The 24,927-nt window shown below is 42.8% G+C and overlaps 2 protein-coding genes across 3 annotated transcripts in view; one reads left to right on the forward strand and one right to left on the reverse strand.

Moving 5' to 3' along the window:
- Window positions 1–7,888: 7,888 nt before the first annotated feature.
- On the reverse strand, window positions 7,889–15,838 carry SOCS4 (suppressor of cytokine signaling 4). Its single transcript, XM_085225891.1, has 2 exons — window positions 15,699–15,838; window positions 7,889–9,743 (listed from the first exon to the last, which is right to left on the reverse strand). Exon 2 carries the CDS (start codon window positions 9,644–9,646, stop codon window positions 8,336–8,338), a length of 1,311 nt encoding a protein of 436 aa, XP_085082017.1. The 5' UTR covers window positions 9,647–9,743; window positions 15,699–15,838; the 3' UTR covers window positions 7,889–8,335.
- Window positions 15,829–24,927, forward strand: part of WDHD1 (WD repeat and HMG-box DNA binding protein 1) — a 30,436-nt gene continuing 21,337 nt past the window's right edge. The window contains exons 1-6 of one of the 2 annotated variants that reach the window (XM_085225887.1): window positions 15,829–15,950; window positions 16,511–16,599; window positions 18,034–18,145; window positions 20,803–20,954; window positions 22,651–22,762; window positions 23,058–23,108. In XM_085225887.1, the coding sequence (XP_085082013.1) occupies window positions 16,523–16,599; window positions 18,034–18,145; window positions 20,803–20,954; window positions 22,651–22,762; window positions 23,058–23,108 (504 nt within the window). In that variant the 5' untranslated portion in view covers window positions 15,829–15,950; window positions 16,511–16,522. Of the gene's footprint in view, window positions 15,951–15,982; window positions 16,184–16,510; window positions 16,600–18,033; window positions 18,146–20,802; window positions 20,955–22,650; window positions 22,763–23,057; window positions 23,109–24,927 lie in introns of those variants that run through there. The other variant, XM_085225888.1, reaches the window with a different exon arrangement.

Below are 24,927 nucleotides of genomic sequence, written 5' to 3' on the forward strand. Positions count from 1 at the left end.
CCCCACACTTGGTCAATGCCAGTACTGCAGAACTCCCTCCCTTGGCCACCACTGCTGTATTCCTGAGCCTATTTTAGGCTCAAACCTGACGTTCTTTGGGACGTGGAGCATCTCCTTGCTTTAGTTTCCAGCATCCTGAACAAGGAGGTAATAGCATCGAGCCACTGTTGTGACACAAATAATGAAGACGAATGACTCTTTCTCAGTAGTATTTCAGCTCAGTGACCCAAGGTTCAGGCTGGTTGGCAACCTGAGAAAACCAGTCTCATCCTGGACTGCTTCACACCCCTCCCTCAGCCCTACTTCAGCTAAACACATTCCGAGCAAACAACAAAATGTGCTGCCAAAATAGAAGAAAGAAGCAACTCCCTAAACAGGAGTTTCCCCGGCCCCGTGGTGTGAACCACAGGTTTAATGAAGAGACAGGCAGCAAAAACAAGAAGCACGTTGCTGTTATAACCTATGAACACAAAATGAATCACAGAAACAGTTTCTAAGGAACAAGTAGGTGGTGAGGACTGCAGGATCAGGCTCCGAAAGGATTGCGCTGAAGCGCAGGAAAAATGAATGGACTCTTCCTCTCTGCAAAGATTGAACAGCCTGCATTGTACTTAGGTCTGGGACTGCTAAAAATTGCTCCTCTTTTAGATGAACTACATATGGTATGCCTGCTGAAATGTGTTTTCGTGATTAAAAATAAACTGCAATTGGCAAATGAATTAAGTACTCATCTGCGGCGGTGTACTCTCATTCATTCACCAAGTTGCAGTCAGTTCTTTGCAGTGATTGTCCCCACGGTTGGAAATTCAGAACTACGGCCACATTTAAATAGTAAAACCACCAGTGTTTGGTGCCTCTTTCAGAATAGTTTAATAACACTGCTATTGCTAATGCTGATTTTGATATAGAGACAAGGCAATTACTTTCTGCTGGCCATTATCTGTGTGACTGTCCCTCAGGCATTTACCAGTGCTCACTGGTCCTTGGCTGGAGGGATGCTTGGCCAATGTTCTGCTTTTAAATCGAAATAGAGAAAACATTATTAAGGTATTGTATCAGAATATGGATACGATGAAGGTGAAGGATCAGTTTTCTGGCCAAGAAACGAAATGAAAGAACTTTGACTTTGGATGTGTGTGGTGGTACCGCAGCCAGTATGAAGTGGAAAAAGGCACAGACCTTTTTGCTTGACTTCTTACCACTGTGCTTTTCAGGTTAAGGGGGTTAAAATATACTCAGCTGTGTTTTCAGCTGCTACAACACTGTGTGTTATTTGCTAATGCCATATGTTGTCTGTGTGATAACAAATGTCCCTTTCCCTTCCCCGCCTGGAATCACAATAAAGGAATGTGTCCAATAAAGCGAGGAATTATTTACTTGTGCTTTTGCTACTAAAGGAAGAACAATACCCACCTTTCAGTCTATCTTCTCCAGTACAATATTCTCCTATTTTCCCTTCACATCTGCCCTCCTTTTGGGCACGGGACCAAGATGACTTGTGTACAAGGGCCAGCAGCATTATACCAAGATGCAATTTGGCTCTGAGCACGCAAAAATGACAGGATAAAAATGACAGGATGTCCCACGCGCCAACCTGGTGCTACCCTGATGGCAGCCAGATCTCAGGCATCTTCTGGTCTAGTGCCAGCATCTTTTTACTGTAGAGATACAGCGAAGAAAACCCTCCAGCTTGTCCTTAGCACGCAGCTTGTCAGGTCAAAAGTGTCCTGGGAAGCGAGGAATTTCAGGGGAGGCTGAAGTTCAGGCAGCGATGTTCCTCACCAAAGACACAAAGGTGATGGTGCCCCATTTTTACTGAGAGAGGTCATGGCCATGCACACAGAAGAATGTTTCTGCTGTTCCCTGGCACAGGTTCCATCCCTCAGTTCAGCTGACACCCAAAATTCCCCTTTCTTGCTGCAGTTTCCCACTCAAGTTCCTTTGTGCTCCCACAGACATGCTGGGATGGAGGTACCCTTTGCTACTTGATTTATTAGATGCCTCGGGAATAACACTGGGGTATTGATAAAGTAGAGAAATGAAGTTCTGGGGGTTGTCCTATTATAACCAGACAAATATCCATGAACCCTAAATTATCTCTTTGATTTTGCAGCTGTGTTGGTGGAGAGAAACTCCATGTCAAACATAGTAGGGCTCTGCCCTTTCCCCAACCCCCCCATCAATCCTCCAGTATTTTCAGGAGACCTTTCCTCCTTCCCTAAGAGAGAGGAGATGAAGGTTTGGGTGGCTCTGGCCAAGCCATATGGCCACACAGCTCAGGCTGATTTTTCTTGACTGAATTTGCTTGATTCAGGCTTTGGATATCAATTAAAAGAACACTACTCTTTTGTCTCGTGTGTTGCCCCCCTAAAAAATAATGAACTGTTTAATACACTAGAGGCAATTTCAAATTATCTCCCTTAATGAGGAAGGTTGTGACAGAAGATTTATTACCCTTTCTGATCTGCTGATGTATTTCCCTAACCGTCCCAGCAGAACCAATTGCTGTACTTTTATGATAGGCTCTATTTTCGAGGGTTCATTAGTTCTAGGCTAAAAATAACACCAAAGGTCTCAGTCTGAGAGCTAATCCAAATTTTTTAATTGGAAATAAAATTTGATAAGACAACATTCTAATCATAACAGCATCAAACATTAAGACCCTCACTGGGCGTTTTGTCCAAATTGGAACTTCATGTGACTGCACAGAAAGACCTGACCTAGAAACACGATTGCATCACTGCTAAAAAGGACAAAACCCAGCCTCCTCATTAAAAAAAAAACCAACAAAACAACACTTTAGTACAAGCAGTGGATGGTAGTCTCGTCCAATCGATGCACTTAGAAAAAAAGGTTTGGCAATGAACCTGTTCAACTGAAACAAACTCAGGGATGCTCTTAGCTAGTGGCTGGTATAATGAGAATGGGGAAATGACTAGGATTTCTTTTGCCACAGAAAGAATTAAAGAGAAAAGAAGGAAAGTAATATGGAACAGCTCCCAGCAGGGCATCCTACTTCTGTGCTGGATTCAAACCTTGCTGAAGCTGCTACAGCCCGGCGATGGCGTTGTGCCGGGACACGAATGACGGTGCGTAACACGAGCCCAGGGCTTTTCCTGCTGCATCATTCCAACAGCCACGAGCCTAAGAGGGAGACAAATGCTTTGGATCTTACAGGGTGTGCTCCTTGCAGAAAAGGAGAGAAAGCCTTGCTTCAGAGTTCCCAGGGAATTCACGTCCCCCGTAGGAAGGTTTCACAGCCAGGCGAAAGGGAGCTGGGGCCAAGGAAGCCTTTGGGGCTGCTAGTGCATCACAGGTAGCTGGGGGGGTGTTCAAATGGATGTAGGGAACAGGGAAGTCGTTGCGACTCACTTCAGCCTCACCCTATAGATTTTCTATGCATCCATTATATATTTACATCTCAAACTCTATTATTCATAGAGTTGAGTAAACAGGTATTGATTTTTACACTGCAGCACAGACGCGCATTTCTGAGGGTGGTGTTCTCTGTAACCCTGACCCCATCCGTGCTTCCTGAGAGCAGGATTTCACGTGGGTCATCAAGCTGACAAAATCTGCAAGCAGTCAGAGTTTGAATGGCAATCAATGGGCTTTCTGTTCTGAATGGACTTCTCCACCCACCCCACGTCACACACGGCTCGGCCCCAGCTGCAAATCCACCTCTTGGATGCAGAAGCAGCCAGAACTAGATGGAAAGGACGCATGACATGGTCTTAGTTTGTCAGGCAACAGCAGCTCTCCCACCTCAGGGAAAGAGAAACGTGGTGGTGGCTGTGTGAACGTAGCACAAAGAGCTCACACAGTGCAGCGCTGAGAAGGTTCCTGCAGTCAGAATGTGAGCTCGTCTCGAGGTTTCTCCCTACCAAACCTTATGGTGCTTCCAGGTGCATGGAAGGGTGGCAGAGAGAAACCCTGAATTGCATTTTGGAGCCCTGCCTTATTTCAGAGGTGAAGAAAAATGACCGACTTCATAGCTAGCTTTGCTATACTGAATCAGTGTACAAGTTCCTTATTGGATTTTTATTGCAGATAAAATTGACAGAGAAAATCACTGCGATATACTTAAAAATGGGAAGGAAATGTGCGTTTCCAATAAAAAGGTCTCTGAAGGTCTCTTGTTTCATAGGAAGGAAGCTGTCTTTATATTACATGAACTATAAAAAATGATTAAAACTGAAAAGAGACAGGAAGCTGATAATTTGATTTATCATCTTAATGGCTATGATTCATGAATAAATAATATAATGGTTTATGTCTCTCTTGTAAAAGAAGTAGAGAAGAGCAATTTGTCTAATAAATGACTTCAAAAATTACAGCTGAGCCTTGTTTGCCACATTTGTTCTATTTAAAAAGAATGAGCGAGTATCTTATTTCTTATTACTTACTAGGACATTTGTTGTATTATTTATAAGAGTCAAAAACCTTAACTAAAAGCCACTCATCTCTGACCACAGTCTCCCATTAGCTTTAAATCCAGGAAAGAGAAAGGGATTGATCACTGGATCAATAAATCTAGCCTTAGAGCTGACTAAAAGCTTCCTTTAACCTCCTTCCTACAGCATCCTTTTTCAAAATTAAAGCATCCCCCTTTTTAATTATTGAAGAAGGCGTCGATTTTACAGTAAGGCCACGTGTGTCTGCATCACACAAGGATTTCTTTTTCACGTTGGAAACAGACCAGCATCTTTAAAAGAAAAGCATTTCAATTACGATCGCTAGGTTTATTTTTTTTAATGTCTACTAAAGATAGACACATCCTGTTCCAAATGTGCCTCGGATTTAAGTGTGACAGCTGTTGAGAATAGGAAATTGAGAAGAAATGTATACTCCAAATCACTGGACAGACAAACTACCCCAAACTCACCCTGGGAACAGAACGAACACAGTGTTTCATGTTTTCAAACCACCCTGTAAAAATAGCTTGTGGATGTTGTTTGCTCAGCGTGCATCAAGAACCTGAGTCCCTTTATCAAAATCATTTATCAAAATCAGATCCCTCTTTCTTACCAGAGTTGGTTACACTGATGTAAGGCACTGCCCTCCTACAGAACCACAAAACGTGGGTGAGCCTTCAAAGCAACAGAAACCTCTTGATGGACAGAATTCCTGCATAGAGTTGGCTGGGTGTCTCCAAGCAGGGGGCTGAAGCCAGGGCTGCTACTGAGGGACATCTCCATCAGCTGCATGCCTGCTGCCACCTCAAGCACTTGTATTTCTCCACACCTTTCTTTGTTCCATCTTCAATCTTTATCTTTAAAGCATCTTCATCTGACAAGAACCTGGGATGACAAAACAGAAGTCCTTACCCTGTTTCTGAGGCTTTCTGAGAGATCTGAAGGGCTTCACTGTTGATCTTCAAGACTTGGTTATCTTTGGAATATCCTTCAGATAGATAATGCGAGCTGTTATAAAGGATTATTCGAGCAAACAGCACCAGTGAGACTGTTAATCATAGAATGATAGAATGGCCTGGGTTGCAAAGGAGCACAATGCTCATCCACTTCCAACCCCCTGCTGTGTGCAGGTCACCAACCAGCAGCCCAGGCTGCCCAGAGCCACATCCAGCCTGGCCTTGAATGCCTGCAGGGATGGGGCATCCACAGCCTCCTTGGGCAACCTGTTCCAGTGCCTCACCACCCTCTGGCTGAAAAACTTCCTCCTCATATCCAACCTAAACCTCCCCTGTCTCAGTTTGAAACCATTCTCCCTTGTCCTATCACCATCCACCTTTGTAAACAGCCGTTCCCCCTCCTGTTTATCCGCTCCCTTCAAATACTGGCAGGCCACAATGAGGTCTCCCTGGGGCTTCTCTTCTCCAAGCTGAACAAGCCCAGTTAATAAAAACAGCAGGAAGAAACTTCAGGGTGACCATGCTTTGCACACTGTAAAATCAGTTAATTTCTACAAAGCTTATTAAAAGGAAAAACAAAGAGAGAGGGGACATAGATTTTAGCAAAATAGAGTTTTTGATTTCTCACATTTCACGAAAAGCTGTGTATTTCATGAAATACATCTCTCAGACTGCATGCATACACAAAATTCAGACTGTACCAAGGTCACAGTCACGTTATGATCTGGACAATTATAACAGGAAAAAAAAACAGGGTGAGCTTCCACAGCCTGTTCATTAGGACTTTCTATGCGTGATTTCATATCATAGAATCATAGAATGGCCTGGGTTGAAAAGGACCACAATAATTATCTAGTTCCAACCTATATGCAGGGTTGCCAACCACTACACCAGGCTGCCCAGAGTCACATCCAGCCCTGAAAGGCACTATTTTTACATGCAGCACCTTCATCCCTCAACTGCTATGTTATATAGGTCTCCTAAAAATGGAGAGCTCGAGACATTTTTGGGGTAAGTGATGCATCAACACCCTGTGGCTGCCAAAGCAGTGTAGGCTGCAGAAGGAATGACACTGAAATGATAGCAAGTTGCAGACCTATACCCTAAAAGGTTCTTTCATGGCCTTTCATCCTGAAGGGCCATTTCTCAGATGGCTTTGAAAGAGCTGGTGGCCTTTGATATGCTCCAAAGTGGATGAGACTCTTGCCTAAAATCTACATTTTGTGGACTTGTAGGAAATATAATAATGGGAACTGCCATCTGAAATTGAGCTGAACTGTTTCTGAAAGACTGCTTGTAGCTTTCCAATCACTAAAATCAAGTCAAATTTCAAGCCAGTTACTACTATTTTTGATTGCAGCCCTTTGTATTGACAGGCACAGAACAACAAAGAGCAAATTTGTCCCCTGCTATTCATTCATTTTGTATAAGGAAAACAGCAGGGGTAGATAAAGAAGAAATAGATTGACTAATATGAAGCTGTTCTTGAATAAACACAGCTTATGCAAAAATTAGTATCAGTTGAATGGAAGCAGCACAAGGAAAACATCGCCAAAAAAGAAAAAAAAAGTAATTTTTCTGACATCAGTCATACAATTATCATTTGCATATGGAGGAGGGAGACTCTCAGCTGGTATAAGCTGTTCTAAGTGCACCAATAAAGCCATGCTGATTTATAGCAGCTGAGAGTTTGTCCTGCAGCTCATTCATCCATGTGCAATGTGATAGATTGATGTGTTTGCATTTTCTCCCTGGAGACTTTGGTTCGAAACCTGTTTAAAACACAGTGAAAACAAACTGACTGGTCTCTAAGCAGATGTCCCTGGAAATCTATTTACATCACAGTGGCAGCAGTTCAGGGGAAAGGGTGTTCTTGTGCAGGGGCAGCGTGGGCAGGAAAGCAGGTCCCCAATGGAGCTGCACTGCAGAGCTTTCCTGGTAACTCCTCAACAGGCAGCTTTCAGGATGGATCTAATGCCTGCAAACTCACAGCACGCTGCACCAGGTGAAATGGAAATATTCAATGAGAAATATTGCTTATGCTCCTGTAGCCCTTAGTCTGCAACCCAGGAGCAAGACTGGGCTGTGCTGCGTGCTCCCACTTACATCCTGCATGTGTATTTTATGAGTAATTGCCCATTTTCGATAAGATCTTTTCCATACATCAAACCAACGACGTAGCAGCAGATCTGACTGTCCATCACTACCTCAGGACACAAGATCAAATAGTTTGATACCCATAAACTCTGCAAGGTCCTGAAGGAGGTATCTTCTTTCTCCCCCTCCCACCCTGTGCTTTATCATTTCAGAAGCAGCAGCTCCTATAGAAAGGAGTTTGTTCCTGTACTGAATATTGGCCCCAGCTTGAATTGTTTTTCCCCCTCCCTGGTGTTCAGTCCCCTGATGTATTTATAGAAAGATCATATCCTCTTTCAAACTTCATTTTGCTAGGAATAGTAATGTTAGAAATAGACTGATGAAATTACTATATTAAATACAGACATACACACACACACACACAAGACTAGAGACTCGTTTTAAAAGAAATGCAGAAAATACAGATGAGTCAGTCTTTAGTTAACAGTGCATTATTTCAAACATGTCAGCAACAGATGGAAATACAATATAAAAGATGGATCGAGTTCAAAACCAATTTTTAAGGTTTTTCAATCTAAAGACTATCCATCTATAGAAATACCAGAAAGCCTACCTGAAATTCCATAAAACTAGTTTAGGAACAGTACCAAAAGCCCACAATGAATATCATTTCTAAAAGAGAGCTGGGAAGACTCAAAGTACATTTGGATAAAAAAGCCTTAAGCAGAGGCTAGTTGGGGTTGAATGATCTGCAGAAAAAGGAAGAAAAACGTCAAACTGCCATTAAAAAGAAACTTAAAGGGAGGAAAGACCGAACACACAATTCACCTGTTTAGAGACCATTTCATTCTGTCACAAAAATATTTTCTAGCTTTGCTGCTCTGGTACATCAATCCTGAGTACTCTAACTTTCGATTTATAATGATATTCCTTCAGATACAGCTTCACTGATGGAGGAATAGGCAGTGCATCAATACCGTCATAAGTCGTACAGTTGCAAATAACTGTTCTACATATATGTTGGAGGGAGAAAGGAAAAGTCCTGTTCAACGGAGTGGACAAAAGCGGTTCAAAGAACATACAGGAGCTTGGATCCTTATAGTGCTCTAGGAGTCCTGTGATGTCAGGAGAGTGGAAGACACAAGGATCGTGGGCATCAAAGCTGAAGTTATGATTCCACTGCTCTATCCGCGCGTGGAGAGAGCGGCTGTAGCGCCTGAAGCTCACGGAAAACAAATAGTCTTCTTGGGCAGAATCTCGTAACAAAAACGTTCCCTCTGGCTTTCCTTCTAGCAGTGCTTCGGCTGCATACTTATCCATGACTCCCCAGTAGCAGGGGTTGTTGTTGATCTGCAGGAGGTCTGGGACTAGGCAGTGCACATAATCAATCTGCGTATGGTATTTTGGAGGCGTTTCCATCCGCAGCAGCTCATCGTCAGTTTCCCATTTGGGCTTGTTTCTTTTTCTAGAGCTTGTGCACAGTGTTATAACTTCATCGTCGGAGTCCATATCGCTGTCATCTTTACTGCTCCTTACCACCTTCCCTGCCACCAGCTCGGACCGTGAGTCCCGCCTGGAGGGAACGCCATCAGTAAAGTCAGAGGATGGGGAGGGAGCTGATGGGGGATCGGACTCTATCTCATTGTCTCGTAGGTCCTCCTCCTTTTCCTCATTCTGGGATAAGTCAGCAATTGTCCAGTCTTCTGCTTTTTGGTTTATAGGGGCTGTATGCCTTTTAATCAAGTGCCACCGAAAAGCAAGCTCGGAGCGTGGAGGAAAAGGACACTTATCCAACATTAATTCACTGATATGAATTTTTCTTTTCGATTGAAGTCCTGAGGCGTGCCGACTGGTACAATTTTTGATGGGAAAGCACTGACCCACAGCATCTTGCAATTTTTGTTTGAGAGACCGGCCTAAAAACCTGTGTCCACATGAACGATCTAGATCCAGCTCGATAGAGGAGCAACTATACTTTCTCTCCTGGCTCCTTAGATTGGGCCCTGACCTTCCTGCAGCGTTTGCTGTCTCAGAGTCAGAACAGCGCTCAGTCTTTTTCGACCAGGAGAGTTTCTTTCCACTCCAGACATAACCATCCTTTCTGTCTGCACTTCTGCTCCGGCTGCTCTTGGGTCTCACATCTGTGTTTTTAAGATTACTGTCCTTATTCTCTGCCATTTCGACAGCTCTGCTCCCCAAGTTTCCAGAAAGCGCAGTTTTTTCTTGCAGGGTTTTCTACCCAAGGAAGCTTCTTTGTGGTGCTTTCTGAAAGTATCTGAGGACAAAGAGAAGACAGCTAAGTTAACAGCTTTGCATGCATACAACACAAGATGAATGCCTGTGTATGCATTGACAACAGCAACAATTAACTGTTAGCCACCTATAAATAATGATCAAGCTGAATTCTTGAGAGCCCTCCACAAATCCTGGCCCGATCCCAGCCATAGATCTTAATCCTTCCTTGTAAAAAGCATCCTCCAGAATGAACAATTTGATGTATTTTTAAAGTCCCTATTCTGACTATGCAGCAGAGCAGAAGGTTGGAGGTGCTGGCAATCCTCTTTTGCAAGGGTCCATTTGAAGATGAAGCACTTCACGTGGCAGGTGACACTGCTTTAGTTGTTTTTCGAGCAAATTCTGCATCTCTTCCAAATAACCTTTCAAGAAGGAACAAGGCAGAGCAGAAACAAGTAGGTCAGAGTACAAAGAGCTACTGTACCTAGATGATATGCCTGTTTGCTGCTAATCCACAGAGTGGGATGCCAGAGATCTTTTTCTTAACTGACACTTTTGGGTCACTTTCTGGATAAAAAAAAAAAATAAATTCTATCAGTCACAGATCCCGTCAATTTCTGAAAGCTGTTTTCCTTTGCCTTTTAAAACGGAGCTAGAAAATACTGAGCCCCTAAGGGATTGAAATATCTGGGGCTTTACATACTGAAAAGGATTAAAACAAATCCAGTCCCTTACTAAAAGCAATTTTAAAAGGCCATGAAAGATGGAACTGCTTATTACTCATTAGAGAAGAAAGTTTACATTATTAAAATCACTGCTGCTTTGAGACCCACGGTTGCTGATTTCATTCTCTTTTGTTTTCAAAAGTGCAATGAATTCTCAACTAGATAAGAGATCTCCTTTTGAATGTTGCGCTTTGAAGAACAAGAATTCCTCTTTTGATTGCTCAGTTGAAAATAGAGCAGAGATTTTTATTTTTTTTTTAAGGAACACAGACAGCAATATGCTGTGTATGATATTCCCTCCTGAGGCATGGCAGGATGCAGAACTGCTTTCCATCACATACCACGATGCCTTTGCACCAAAACGAGATTCCGAGCCTGCTGTCCACTGTTGGTTTTTAAAACTAATTGACCTGGTAAATATTAAGCAGGAAAAGAAAAGGGCATCCACTTCCTCTCTCCATTCAATTCGTTCTCATCATTAGGATTAGCCAGCATGACACAATCTCCCTGCAGTCCCCCAGGGGCTGAGCAGGCTGAGGTCTTGCCTCTGCTTTCAGTAAAGAGAAAGCCTGCTGTGCACAGAGGCTTACATGCAATCTGCAGACCAAATGCAACCCAGATGGAACTTTCACTGAGAATTTTTGACGTTGCGTTCATTGCTTACAATCCACAAACCTGGGGGGGTGGAGAGGAAAAGGGAGGGAAAGGTGGAGCAATGTGAGGAGATGAAGAAATGTGGAATGAGGGTAAGAGAGAGAAAACATTGCAAATATGTGGGAAAAAAAAACCACGCTGGTGTTAGAGCCAGCTAGATGAACAATCCCTCAGTGGTTGTGGAAGCAGAGAATGTGTCCACATTTCAGCAATTACAAATCATCAAATATTAAAGACTGTTTTCTTCTCTCAAGGTTTTACACAGCACTTTTCAGTGAAAACACTGCAGATGTAATACTGACAGAAGAAAGGTTGCATTTACATGAGACTTAAACTGCCTTTATTTAGACCAAAGCTCAGTGATTGCTTCTGTACTATCTCTATTTTTCATTCGGAGTGGTGCACTGAGTTTTCTATACAATGACTGAAAAATAGCCCCACAAACCTATTCTAGATTCAGCCTGTAGGAATCTGTACTAACTATATATATGGCATTTTTAATTGGAAAGTTTAATTGGAAAAGGAGATCTCATTTCATAGAATCACAGAATGGTTGGGAGCAACCACAAGGATGATGAAGCTCCAACCCCCACCACATGCAGGGCCACCAACCTCCACATTTCACAGCAGCCCAGGCTGCCCAGGGCCCCATCCAACCTGGCCTTGAACACCTCCAGGGACGGACGGGGCATCCACAGCCTCTCTGGGCAGCTGTTCCAGCACCTCACCACTCTCACAGCAAACAACTTCCCCCTCACATCCAACCTAAATCCTCCCTCCATTTAGGGTACAAAGTCAGGTACTTAAAAATTAGGATATGACACTTTGTAATTGACTTTGAAACCTTTAATTACCTCATCCCGCACATCCAGACTGTATAAGGACTAAGAAGATGCAGAATATGGGATTTTAATTAAAAACTTTGAAATGTACAAAACCCAAAAGTGCTTAAAGGCCTGATATCCCACAGCGTGACAGCACAGCCTTACTGCTGAAATTATTTTGGTGTTTCCTGTCATCTCTGCCTAAGCTGATCTTGTGTTTAATTGCAAAGCCACAATCCACTTCCTACCTTTCCTCCATCACGTCTCAGTGGTATCTGAACCCTGCAACTCAAAGTGAAGCGATAGCACATGATGTTGTAAGACATGCATCATTAGCCAGCAGCACAGAAAGCTGCTTCCAGGCTGCTGATGGCTGCTGGGAGCAAGGCATGATGCTGCCACGTCACAGAAGTAATCATTCATCAGACACCCATGGAAAGAGTGCAGAGTGGGTGAAGAAAATGGGACATCATCCTACTGAAGCCAAATCTGAATCTGACCTTGTGGAAGAAGAGTAAAGGATAGCTCAGCACGCACCCCAGCACCCACATGGAATGCCCAAATCCCTCTGTCTCATGTTCCAACCAGGAGTCATGCCTTCATACTTTTCCCAATCCATGACTAAGAGCCTTGCCTGTAAAATGGGAACTGAAAATATTTTGGGTACACAGACATAAAGGAGAGTGGTGCATTCAGTGCTGTATTACTGCTTAAGGCCATCTACCTAAACCAGCCATCCCCTGCAGTGCACACTTGTGAGGAAATACAATGTTGTACCGATATCCATTAATGGCTGAATGCAACTGAGAGAGCAGAAGAGGAAAGAGAGAATAAAAACTAGGGAACACAGAGTGTACTTTTCCCTACAGGCAATGCTAAATGGAAAAGTCGTGCGCTGCGCAGCTTACATACGTCAGTTCTGAGATCTTTCCTTCTGCAAAAAGTGAAGAGACAAGCACTGGTAGAGAATGAATGACACAGACACGTCCTCTGCCTACAAAAGCTTTCTTTGAAGTGGGGGTACCTTAGGCATCTCAGAAGCAGATGTATTTGACAAAAAACCTGATGTTCACAACTCTAAGTGAACGGCAGAACAAAAGCAACATGCAGGGATAAACAGAGTTCACATCAGGCCATGGGATCCGGCTTGCAGTTCAAGGTTATCCAACACTGCTGTGGCTTGCAATCCCCGAGGACAGGCAGCGGTGGGTTCTGTTGTTGTTTTCACCAGGGCACAGCTTCCTGAACACGAAGAGCCTCTCTGGCTCCGTCCGCAGGCTCTGGAGTGGATGGGGCAGCAGCTGTTCCAGGTGCTCTTTCCTTCCAGCACCGATGCCCTGACACTAAACTTCAGGCCTCCCAGCCAGCTGCAAAATGCCATCTCAGTGCTTATCTGTGATAAGGCATATTCAGCCTCACCATAAGCCTACTTATATCACTTGCAAAACACTCAGTAATACCATCAGCAGAATCAAAACTCTAAGCTTGGCAAATTTCCCCCCCCTTCCAATAAATACTGAATTGCTTTAACTAGATATTTACATCCTACACCCCTGGACCCTTGCCTCAAGCCTCCAAGTCCTTTCTGTGAAGCTGCTTCAGTCTCTGTGCAAAGAAGAAAGAGAATGTCATAACATCCCCTGGGTGCTGGTTGAAAAGCTGCCTGCAGTCCAACCTCCAGCCCTCCAGAGCTGGGGGAGTCTGTCTTGGACACCACAAGGACAGAGGTCCCATTGCCTCTGTGGGCAACCTGCTCCCACCTGCATGACCCTCATGCAGAAAGCACTTAGCAGGTTTGCTGTTCTTGTACAGAAAAGCCAAAGGGTCACTGTATGATGCCTCTAACAAAAGAAAAGATTCATACACTAAATTAAATGAATCTTGATATTTTTTTCTAGTTTTTCTTTCTGACAAAAGCCTGACAAAGAAGTCAAAAGGAAAAATGTTCCAATTTGTAACAACTTACATAGAAGTCATTTCAAAAATCTCTCACTGGTCACATGCTGTTTTCATTACTTTCACCCAATTAAATTTTGGCTGTGAGACCGCATTTTAAAACCTGACCTTCCACTGAAGTTGAGCTGTTATTGACTTTTTTTGGAAAAAAGCCCAGCCTATTAAGAGTAACAGCGAGTTTCAATTCCTCTTAACTTATTTTTCTCCGTTTTGAATGCGTTTACTTTGATTTATGATACAGCACCCAAAATACCTAACTCTAGAATGGAGCTCAACTCCAGCTTTCAACTAATTAAAGAAATTATCACATGTACAAAACAGAAATTACTGCCTAAAGATACAGCTGGTAAACCAGAATGACAGAAGCAATTGCCTGGAAGTACGCCCGATCCCCACTGAGTCTGTATATTCCCAGAACTACAGGGCATGCAGCAACACCTCCCTCAACCCCAAAGCAAGGCTCTTTTATTCATACCTGAGATGTAGAAGAGGCTTGGAAGGCTCACACCTGCTGCTTTCAAGGCACCCTGTGTATGGGTTGCAGGAGAGCAGGGCAGAGCGCTCAGCAGCCTCTCAGGCACTAAATCAAGGAACAGCTTTATGGCCTATGACCAACACCTCACTCGTGCTCCACCCAGAAACCCTGCAGGTGAGCAGCATGCTCCCACCCTGCCACTTCTGCCCTCCCAGCCAGCTACGCCTCCTCATAAAGCCAGCTGCTTTAATTTCCAACCGGATTTAAAGGCTAACCTTGATGCCTCACTACTTCCAATGGGACAGAGCCAGGGTGCCCCGTTCCCTTGGCCAAGTGACCTTCAAACCCGCAGACCCCAAAAGCTTTCCCAGGAATCACAGAGCTCCTCCAGCAGGCAGCAACTCTGGGCTGTGAATTGGGATGTCTGCACGAAGCTGAGCTTTTATACCATAAAACGTTTCAGGTGCAGTTTGCACGTGACATTCTGCAAACTAAAATAAATAATTAGAGGCATAATAATACAGCTGGCACACGCTTCTCTCAGCCCCAGGAGCTTGCTGTAAGAATAGCTTGGTCTTCCCACTCATCCGGTAAGTGGTTCAGCTAGAATCACAGTGCTAGCGCACATTATCCTCTCCAGAAATCACGCTTTACTGAGATATGTCAGGGTACACCCATGGAAAACATGTCTTCACACAGCTGCCACAGGGTTTAATAATGAAATCCGGGCATATTCATTAAAAAAAATAAGTAAAGGCAAAAACGAAGCATGCCTACTTGGCAACGCTGCCTTACTCATTCATGAAAGTAGCAACACAGTGTTACGAAGAGCCGGTCGCATTTCCAGCACAAATAGATCCCAGAGCTCACCCAGTACCGATTGCAGGGTGAAACCGAGGATCAAAGGGCTCTGCCTGCAAGCCATTTTCCTTAGAAGAAGGACAAAATTGGGCCAGAACATTAAAATTACATAAATGAAAAGCAGAGAACTACTTTTTTTTTTTTTTTTTTTTTGGGGGCGGGGGGGGGGGGTTCTTTTTATTTCAGGTACGCCAAGCTCACACACGTCTCGTCCTTAAGAAATATAAAGAAGCTCAGCTCCTATTTTGCAGCCTACGGACACACTTCATGTCGTATCGCGACCTGCTTCCAGCGCCAGCTGTGCTTCCAGAGGCACGGCACAGCTCTGACCCGCGGGGATGCCAGCAGCCCTGTGCCACCATTCGGGACCCAAGAGCCCGAGGAGCTCTTACAGCACATTCAGTGAGGAGGAGGAGAAAGAAAGAAGGAAGGAAGGCAGGCCGCCTGGCTCGGCTCGGCTCCGCACCGCCACGCTCCCCGCGTCCCCCCTCAGCGCTCACCTGCCGCTGCCGCCCGGCAGTCGTGTGGAGGCGGCCCCACTCCGGCCCCGTCACCTGCCGGATCTCAGCCGCCTCCGAGCGGTCCCGGCCTCGCCCGCCGCCGCCGCCATCCCGCTGTCTGCCGGCCGGGCCCGGCCCCCGCCGCTCGCAGCCCCGCCCCGTGTCCTGACGGCGCGCTGACGGAGCGGGGCCGGCCCCGGCGCGGGCGGGAGCGCGGGAAGGCTCGAAGTGGAAGCTGGGACGGGCCGTGAGGTGAGCTGAGCTGAGCGCGGCCTGGGCCCGGCGCCCGGCCTGGGGGGGGGGAGGTCCTTGTCCGCATCCTGAGGGGCTGCGAGGCTCTGGGGCGCTGCTACGGCGGTGAGGCCGCCTGAGCCTCTCTGTTTTCCCCCTTTTTGCACCGAGGCTCGTTTTTCTTCCCGTTTTGGGGTTGTGCTGGGTTACGGCCCTGTTGGGATACAGCGGGGATCTGAGCGCTTCCAGCCTCTGTGAGTGGAATTCCCCATCTGGGGCTCTTTCTAAAATCTTTTCACGCTGGATGTGGTAATGCCGAGCTTTTCTTTTCTTTTTTTTTTTTTTTGGTGTGACTATCATGTGAGGGGATGCTGTTTTTATATTTGCTGTAAGGAAACGGGATTGTTTTTCTACTCAGGATAAATTTCATCCCATACAGAAAGGGCAAAAAGGGCCCCGTGTATCAGATAAATCCCACTGTGAGATAGTAACTATGCTTGACAGAGGTCTGTGCTTCTTCCTGTGATTCTGTGATTCTTTCTTTAAAAAAATTGATGTTATTTCCCGCCCTTGCTTGACAGGGAAGAAGAAAAATGCTATCAGCACAAAAGCCGATGCGGTACGGACACACGGAGGGACACACGGACGTGTGTTTCGATGACAGCGGCAGGTAACTGCCCCAATCCTAGAGAGAAGGGGAAAATATCATCATAAAAATGATCCCAGGGATGGAACACCTCCCTGCGAGGACAGGCTGAGAGCTGGGGCTGTGCAGCATGGAGAAGGGAAGGCTCCAGGGAGACCTGAAAGCCAGCTTTGGGTATCTGAAAGGGCTGTAAGAAAGAAGGGGATGGATTCTTTAGTGGGGTCTGTTGTGACAGGACAAGGGGAAATGGTTTCCAACTAAAAGAGGGAGAGTTAGATTGGTCATCGGAAAGATTTTTTTCCACAGTAAAGGCAGTGAAGCACTGATACAGATTGCTCAGATAGGTGGTGGATGGCCCTGCAAACACCCGAGGTCAGACTGGATGGGGCTCTGAGCACCTCATGGAGCTGTGAGTGTCCCTATTTATTGCAGGGAGTGGGACCAGGTAGCCTTGAAGGGTCCCTTCCAACTCAAACAATTCTATGACCATCTAGGGGATGGATGGTCACATTCCTGTCTGTTGCTTTCTGAGAATTATCTCTTCCAGCTGTAATATTGGACGGTTGGACCTATGACCTAGGTTGGTCTGGCACATCCTTTGTTTGTCTTTGTTGAGAACAGTATGTGTGTAGGACATATAGAATCATTAAGGTTGGAAGAGACCTCTAGGATCATCCATCACCCCCAGTATTGCCTACTAAGCCATGTTCTTTAATAATGCATTTCCATGCTTTTTAAACACCTCTAAGGATGGTGATTCCACCACCTGCCTGGGCAGCCTGTGCCAGTAGCTCACCTCTCTTTTGGATCAGAAATGTTTCCTAATATCCGATCTGACTCCTCCCTGATGCAACTTAATGCCATTACTTCTCATCCTATCACTGTAACCAGGGAAAAAGGCCAACTCCTACACACACACGTATAAGATCCTCTATGTATTCTCTTTTACAAAAGTGATTTCGTAGACTCTAAATGTATCTTGGAAGAAAATATGTTTTTGCATATGCTGTAAGAAGTCAAAGCTATATCTATCTCCAGCAAACTTGACAGTTGAAGACCATGTTAATATATTTATGGGTTCTGTAAGTCTGAAACGTGTTAAGCTTGTTAAATTTAAGTCAAGTGTGTGTTAACACTCTTAGTTTTGCCCTCAGCTGTAAGGTAAATTTTCAGAGGCTTAAGAAGCAATTAAATGCTCAGCTGGCAGTGAAATGAGTCCTCTGAAAAATTCCACCTAGATCCTGGTGAGCATGCATTGATAAGTAAAGTTCAATTCAGTGAGTGCCAGGCCTAGAGGGTTATCAGAGACATCAGCACTGTGTTGTGCTACCAGATTTGTATTTTTTTTCATGTTTATTAGCATTCAGTGAAATATATCATATGTATTGTGTTTCAGTAAAAAAAAAACCAACAACACACTTTGTTTTCATTTGGTTCAAATCCCGTGTCTTTGAACAGCTGCATCGTAACTTGTGGCAGTGATGGAGATGTTAGGATTTGGGAAAACCTGGATGATGATGATCCAAAGTCCATTAATGTTGGAGAGAAGGCTTATTCATGTGCTCTGAAGGTATGGTAATTAACAGATCTGTTAAATTGTGTTGTGCTGATGTTGATATATGTCTATTGAGATATGTCTGTTGAGCTGGTGTACTTAAGTAACATTTACACGTAAATTGAGATAATATATGGAAAAAGGCAAGAATAATATTGTGTGCAGCACATTTCGGTCTATTTGTCTTCACATCAATATATAGAAAACAGCATTGAATGGAGGTTAATCAGTGGCAAGTTCTGTTTAAATTTGAGCATACAACCACGTAGTATCTTTGTGTCAATGAAAATATTTAAGTAATATTGAAAACACTTTTCAAAAAGCCTCTAGAATTGTTGAATATTTTAGCTAAATTAAGTACTTTATGTAAACAAGAGTACTTCTAACAATTCATTTTTCACCATGTAGGCTTGTAGAGGAATTATTCATTATACTGACTTTCTGTAATATTATTTTTCCCCCTCTCCCCTCACAGTCAGTTATAATTATTTCAGACTTTGATCTCCTTTTTGAAAAACAAACCAAGCGGATTAAACTAATTATTCAGTGAACTTTGTAGACTGTTTCAGCATTTTCTCACAATGTCAGTCATCAAAAGTTTCTCAGCAGTTTATGGTGCAGCTGATTCCTGCTCTTTTGCCCATCCCATCTCAGAGGCTCTGAACTGCTGTTGAAGGGTATATGAAAATAGAAAGCCAAGAGCTTCTTTTGTGTGGCTCTGTTCTGAGGTCCAAGACATAAAATTTGTTAATCAAAAAATTGCTTTCCTGAGTCAGTGTCTGGTAATGCTTTGTTTATTTATATATATAAAAAATAATTACTTGATATTTAGCTCTCAAAATTGGTACTAGACCAGAATATTCTTCAGACATTTTGTTCCCCTTTGTCCCTTCCCCTCCGTTCTGAGTTGGAGGAGAACAAGATTTGTCTTTAACAGTAATTAATTTAAGAGGATACAGATTAGAGGCATTTCTGTCACTTGGCTGACTTGTTCTGCTGTTTGAAGTATGGCCTGCTCTGTTTATTTTAATGTTAAGGCAGTTCCTTGGAGTGTATCTAGAAACTATGATTGTAAATAAGAAGGTAAATAAGTTAACTTTATAAATTTGTGTAATAGGAAGTAATTCTTTTTAATATACTTATTCATGTATTTAGCTTGAGAATTCTCACACAGATTCCTTTGTGTGCAATTATTCTTACATGATGTTAGTAATAGAAGGTCCAGAATGTTGTCTTTATGACAGAGGGGAATTCTAGAAGTCTCCATCTGTTCTTCAGGTATCATAAAATAAAGTTTGCAGGGATAAAGGAGAATTTAAAATTGGTTTTCAATTCTTTGTGGTTTTGAAGGGGAGTCTAACAGATGAAATAAATGAGAATTCATACAAATGTATGATTTTAAAACTAATCGTTTGAAAACACATTCAGAATTACTGCCTTAAAACATTTTCTTCTTTTTCTTACATTCCTTGTATCTTCCTTTTAACATAACTTGTGCATATTCCCCAGTACCCACTGCTTTTTAGTTTTGCTATTGGTTTTCATCAAATTACTCCCAGTTTCTCACACAAAGTGAGGGGGTTTTGAGTGAGTTCATCATGTCAGAAATTGTGAAAATTAGCGATGAATACAGGAGGGAAACGTCTTGGTTGTAGTTTTTTGGACATCAGTGGAAACAGTCATGCGTTCTTAGTTTGTTGGAAAGGACTTTTAGCTCTGATCTCTTCTTTTTCTTATTTTTTCAGATTATTTAGCACTGGCTACTGCTTTCTGTTTCTTAGCATTTTGACTATAACTTTAGGCTTCTTTAAAAATAAGAAAGCATTTTTCAGTACACTGCAAAAACTTACTGCTGCATACAAGTGAGGAGTAATATTGTCACTTCAGGAAGACATGCTACTGTTCCAAGCATAGGATAATTATTTCTTTGTTTTGCAATCAATTTTAATCTGGAATAATTTTTTAGTAGACATCTCCCTTCTGTTTCTGAAAAGGACAAAGCTCATGAACTTCTCGTCTTTCCCTAGTGATGTTTAACTGTCAAGTTTGGTCCAAGGCTGCCCTCTCCTGATGATGTAGCATATTGATCTAAACAGGATGCAAGATCCTTCCTGTTCTAAGAGCTTTTTTGCCTATTTAAAAGGATGGGTTTTTTTCTATCCAACTGAAGAAGAGCAGACAGTTCTTTGAAATTCATTAGTGACTTTTCAGGGTATTTGTTATTTTAGTGAATACACAATTACAGAATCACAGAATGGCTTGGATTGGAAAAGACCTCAAGGATCACAAAGCTCCAACCCCCACCACAGGCAGGGCCACCAACCTCCACATCTCACAGCAGCCCAGGCTGCCCAGGGCCCCATCCAACCTGGCCTTGAACACCTCCAGGGATGGACGGGGCATCCACAGCCTCTCTGGGCAGCTGTTCCAGCACCTCACCACTCTCAGGAAAGAACTCAAGTTGGGAAGGTCTTGATGATGTAAATTGCCAAACAGGTAACATAATGACTTTTATGTGTACTGAAATGACTGGAGTGTATTTCTACAGTACTGAAACAAAGAGAATCATTGTATAAGTTTTTAAGTAGTTGGGTTAATGTGGCTTGGGCATAAATGTGGTTTCCCCACTACACTTTGTGTTGTTGTTTGTTTTTCTCTTTTTCTCTTTTTAGAATGGCAGATTGATCACAGCAGTATCAAACAACACTGTTCAGATACACACATTTCCTGAAGGAGCTCCAGATGGGATCCTTACTCGTTTTACCATGAATGCAAACCACGTTGTCTTTAATAGTGATGGTACCAGAATTGCTGCTGGATCTAGGTAATGTGTGCATCATAAGGAAAGGCATTGCTGGCAACTTCCTCACACAGTGATTTTTACCAATGGAATTATTAATCTACATACCTCAGAGGGTTTTAAAGTAATGCATAATGCCTTCCAGAGATGGTGGCAGTGGGGGAATGAATGAAAAGCACTGTTAATTCTCTGGGAGGCATTTGATCCACTAAATAGTTTTAAGAGGAAGTGTGGTGTTGTGAAATAATTCCTGCTCTTGAGGAGCTTTGAATGTTTTCAGCTTTCAGTCCTGCAATGCAAAAGCACAAGTGTTCACCCATATGGATCTCACTGCAGCATCAAGGATTTTGTTACTGTGTGCTAAAGATAATGTCCTGTCTCATCAGCATCGTAATGTGGCAAATGTATTCACACATGCAGAAGTTGGCTGAGTTCTGATCTGATGAGCTTTTTAGGCAGTGTAGCTAACCCAGACTGCCTGCTTGCTTCTCTGTTGGAATTTGTCCTCCATCCCTGCAGCAGAGATGGCTGAACGTTACATCTGCTGCCTGCCTCCTCGAAGTGTGAAGTGAACTAGAAAGCAGTTTGGATCGATATGGTGGGCTGTAAAGTCTGGCAGCTGCAGAGCAGACGTGCCAGCTCCACCAAAAGTGGGAGACTGGACAGCTGGGGACAGTAACTGCTCTAATCTCTAAATCTGACAGAGATCATGAATTTGGGCTCTTTGCCAGCGCTCATTTCTGAGGGAACAGCTCTGCCCCAGGATATGACTTTGATTTGAGAGATAAAGCAGGCAGCAAATTCCTTCTGCTTCCAAAAACTTTTACTCCCAAATCAGTACTTCCACAGCCTGGTCAGGGCCCTCACATGAGAGATAAGATGTTGTAAAACTGAGCTCACCCCTTGATGAGATCTTCTGTAACACACTGAAGGAGGTTGACAGCTGTGGTAGAGGGGAGTACAGCTAAGAAGAATTGCCTGTGTTATCACATATTTCTCAGTTTTTATGTGAAGTCTGTACGCTTCAGTTTTGTGTAAGCTTAATGTAGTTAATGTAGAATGTATCTTATAAAATGAGTGCCTAAAATTAGATTCCCCTTTGAAAATGTAGCAGTGAAGTAGCACGGGGAACAGTACCTAAAGATTCTGACAGGAGCTCTTTGGCTTAGAAGTTATTAGCATGGCTACTTTGTATTCAACTATAGTAATGTTTGTAATTTTGGAGGAGATAAAGTTGGGAAAAAAAAAAAAGTAAATAAATAATAATAATAAATATATATATATATATATATATATATGATACTGGTCTTAATAATCTTGTTAACAACTTTACAAGATGAAGCATTTGCTCTGCCTTTTTTGACCAAGAGAATTATTTACAGTAAATGTGGGTCCCATTTAACAGATATTTCTTGTAAAGTCAGATTTCTGGTATCTAAGCACAAGTTTTCCCTAGAGTTCATAAAATAATATGTTTAACAGCTGTATGCTCTGTATGTATGCCATATCTTCAACCATATTTTATGAACTTTCATTTTATGAACTATCTTTTGATGAAGTTAATCTGTCCTTATAACAAACATTCAGACTCTTCTCCTTTAGGTTGTACTTCCCAGCAGATAACTGTCGTCCAATTTAATATTTATTACTGTAAACAAATATTCTGTCACCATTGATTCCAATGTTAATGCTTTTATCTCTGTGCCATTGTAATCTACAGTGACTTCATGGTCAAAGTTGTGGAAGTGGCTGATAGCAGCAAGCAGAAAACGTTCCGAGGACATGATGCTCCTGTCTTAAGCCTGTCTTTTGACCCCATGGATATTTATCTGGTAAAAATACTTTCTTGTTTACTTTCTACCTTGAATTTCCTTTTCCTTATGAGAAAAAAAAGAAATATTTGTTGAGTAAAATGAACAAACAGACAGAACCAAGTGAGTGGGCACATAAATCTTCATTTCAGTTAACCACTGAAACTACTTGGAATTACCAAGATGATTTGACAGAAAATTTTAAGTCTTAAAACAGTTTAAACAAGGAGACTTTCTTTTTAAAAGTGCTTATGCATTCTATCTGTTTATTGTTGGTTATAGCATTTTAGTTCATTTGCAAAACTCTCTTCCATAGGCATCAGCAAGCTGCGATGGTTCTGTCAGAGTATGGAAAGTGGAAGATCAGGTAAAAGGCATTCCTTTCTGAGTTGAGTGTTTCAAAGGGAAGCAGGGATTTCACAGACAGCAAAAAGAACTGGACTGAAATAACCCTGCTGGAATAAATGCTGCTTATCTTTTTATATGTTAGCAGTAACAGCTGACAGTATTTACAAAAACTGTTTATATAGGGAGTTCATATGCATATAAAAGAGTAGCTATACTCTAAAACACCTGGAAGAAGACATGCTGTATGTTGAATACTGGCTTTTTTTAGTAAGAAATCTGACTGTACTTTATAGAATGCTTTTATCTATTTCTGGGAGAAATTCTAAGCCAGAGCATGAAATGCTGCCTGGGCTCTCGGCTGTTATCCTGTGAAATCCCTGATTTTTTTTTCTGTATCTTTCTTATTGGTCAACATCGTGTATTTTGTCCTCAGCGTATTCAAAAATAACTCTCTGTGCAAAGGTAACAACACTGGATTCCTATTTTTCTTAGAATTACAGAATCATAGAGTGGTTTGGGTTTCTAACCTTAAATATCATCTAGTCCTTACTCCCCTGCCATGAGCAGGGATGCTAGGGTTTCAGAATATCATCTGTTGCTTTCGGGGTTAAAGAGTAAACTTTATGCTAATAAACTGTTGTCTAGGTGTGTTTTGTTTTCGTTTACCTTTCCTGAGCTTTCTGTGAATTACTGATCAATTTTCAGACTGACTAGTGGCTTCTTTGACTTGGGTTTAGGAAGAGATTTGGATTTCACATGCCATGGTCTCTTCTCACTTGTGACAATGACAGGATGAGAGGAAATGGCCTCAAGTTGCACCAGGGTAAGTTTAGGTTGGCTATCAGGAAAAACTTCTTTACAGAAAGGGTTGTTAAGCACTGGAATGGGCTCCCCAGGGAGGTGGTTGAGTCACCAGCCCTGGATGTGTTTAAAAACCGTTTGGATGTGGTGCTCAGGGACATGATTTAGCAGTTAGGGTAGTATGGTTAGGTTGTGGTTGGACTTGATGATCTTTAAGATCTTTTCCAACCTGGGCAACTCTATGATTCTGTGACTCTGTGTTCAGTGAGACGATGCCTATTTTCCTTTGGTAGAGGTTTTTGTGTGCAGTGGTGCTTTCAGCTCTCTTGCTCTCTGCCTATGGCACACAAACTTAGTTTTCCAAGGACTCAAGGTTCAACTTGCTGCATTTCAGTCTTTTTTATTTGTGGAGTTGGGGCCATGTTATAGTGAGTACAAGGCTATTGAGAAGGGACTTGGTATGCTATTTTTTAGAAACAAAAAACAACAGCAAAAAAAAAAAAAATCCATTGCAAACTTCACAGCAGTTTCTCACAAAAGAGGGATGTAAATCACAGATTGAAGGACATAATATTTAAGAATCACAGTCATTGGGCTCAGCTTACCAATATTTGTGTCAAACAGTCCTGGGCACATAAGAAGTAAGATTTGGTGAGCCGCTGTCTCTGCTGGTCTTGCAGTCTAAGGAACTTGAGAAGAAAGTTTCAAGTGAACCCTATAATAAAGCAGTTCTGCATATACATATGGGATTATTTTTGCTAAATGCCATTATTGACTGGACCTAAGTATCCATGCAGAATTATTCCTGTAAGTATAATTGGGAATGTACTTTGCTTGTGCAATTGCTACTTTTTCAAACAAAGACATACTTTCTAATGTGAATTTCATACTGACAGTGGGTGCCCTTTGGGGCATTTAGGCTAACTGTCCTGGGGCTGTGGCAGTAATGTCATCTGTGCTGCAATAGGAGAACTTAGCAAGTCATTCATCTTTACATTGCTATTGTAAGATTCAGGCTGCTGTGTGTCACCTTGCTC

The sequence above is a fragment of the Meleagris gallopavo genome, chromosome 5 (assembly GCF_905368555.1).
Source record: "Meleagris gallopavo chromosome 5, MGAL_WU_HG_1.1, whole genome shotgun sequence".
NCBI classification, from domain to species: Eukaryota; Metazoa; Chordata; class Aves; order Galliformes; family Phasianidae; genus Meleagris; species Meleagris gallopavo.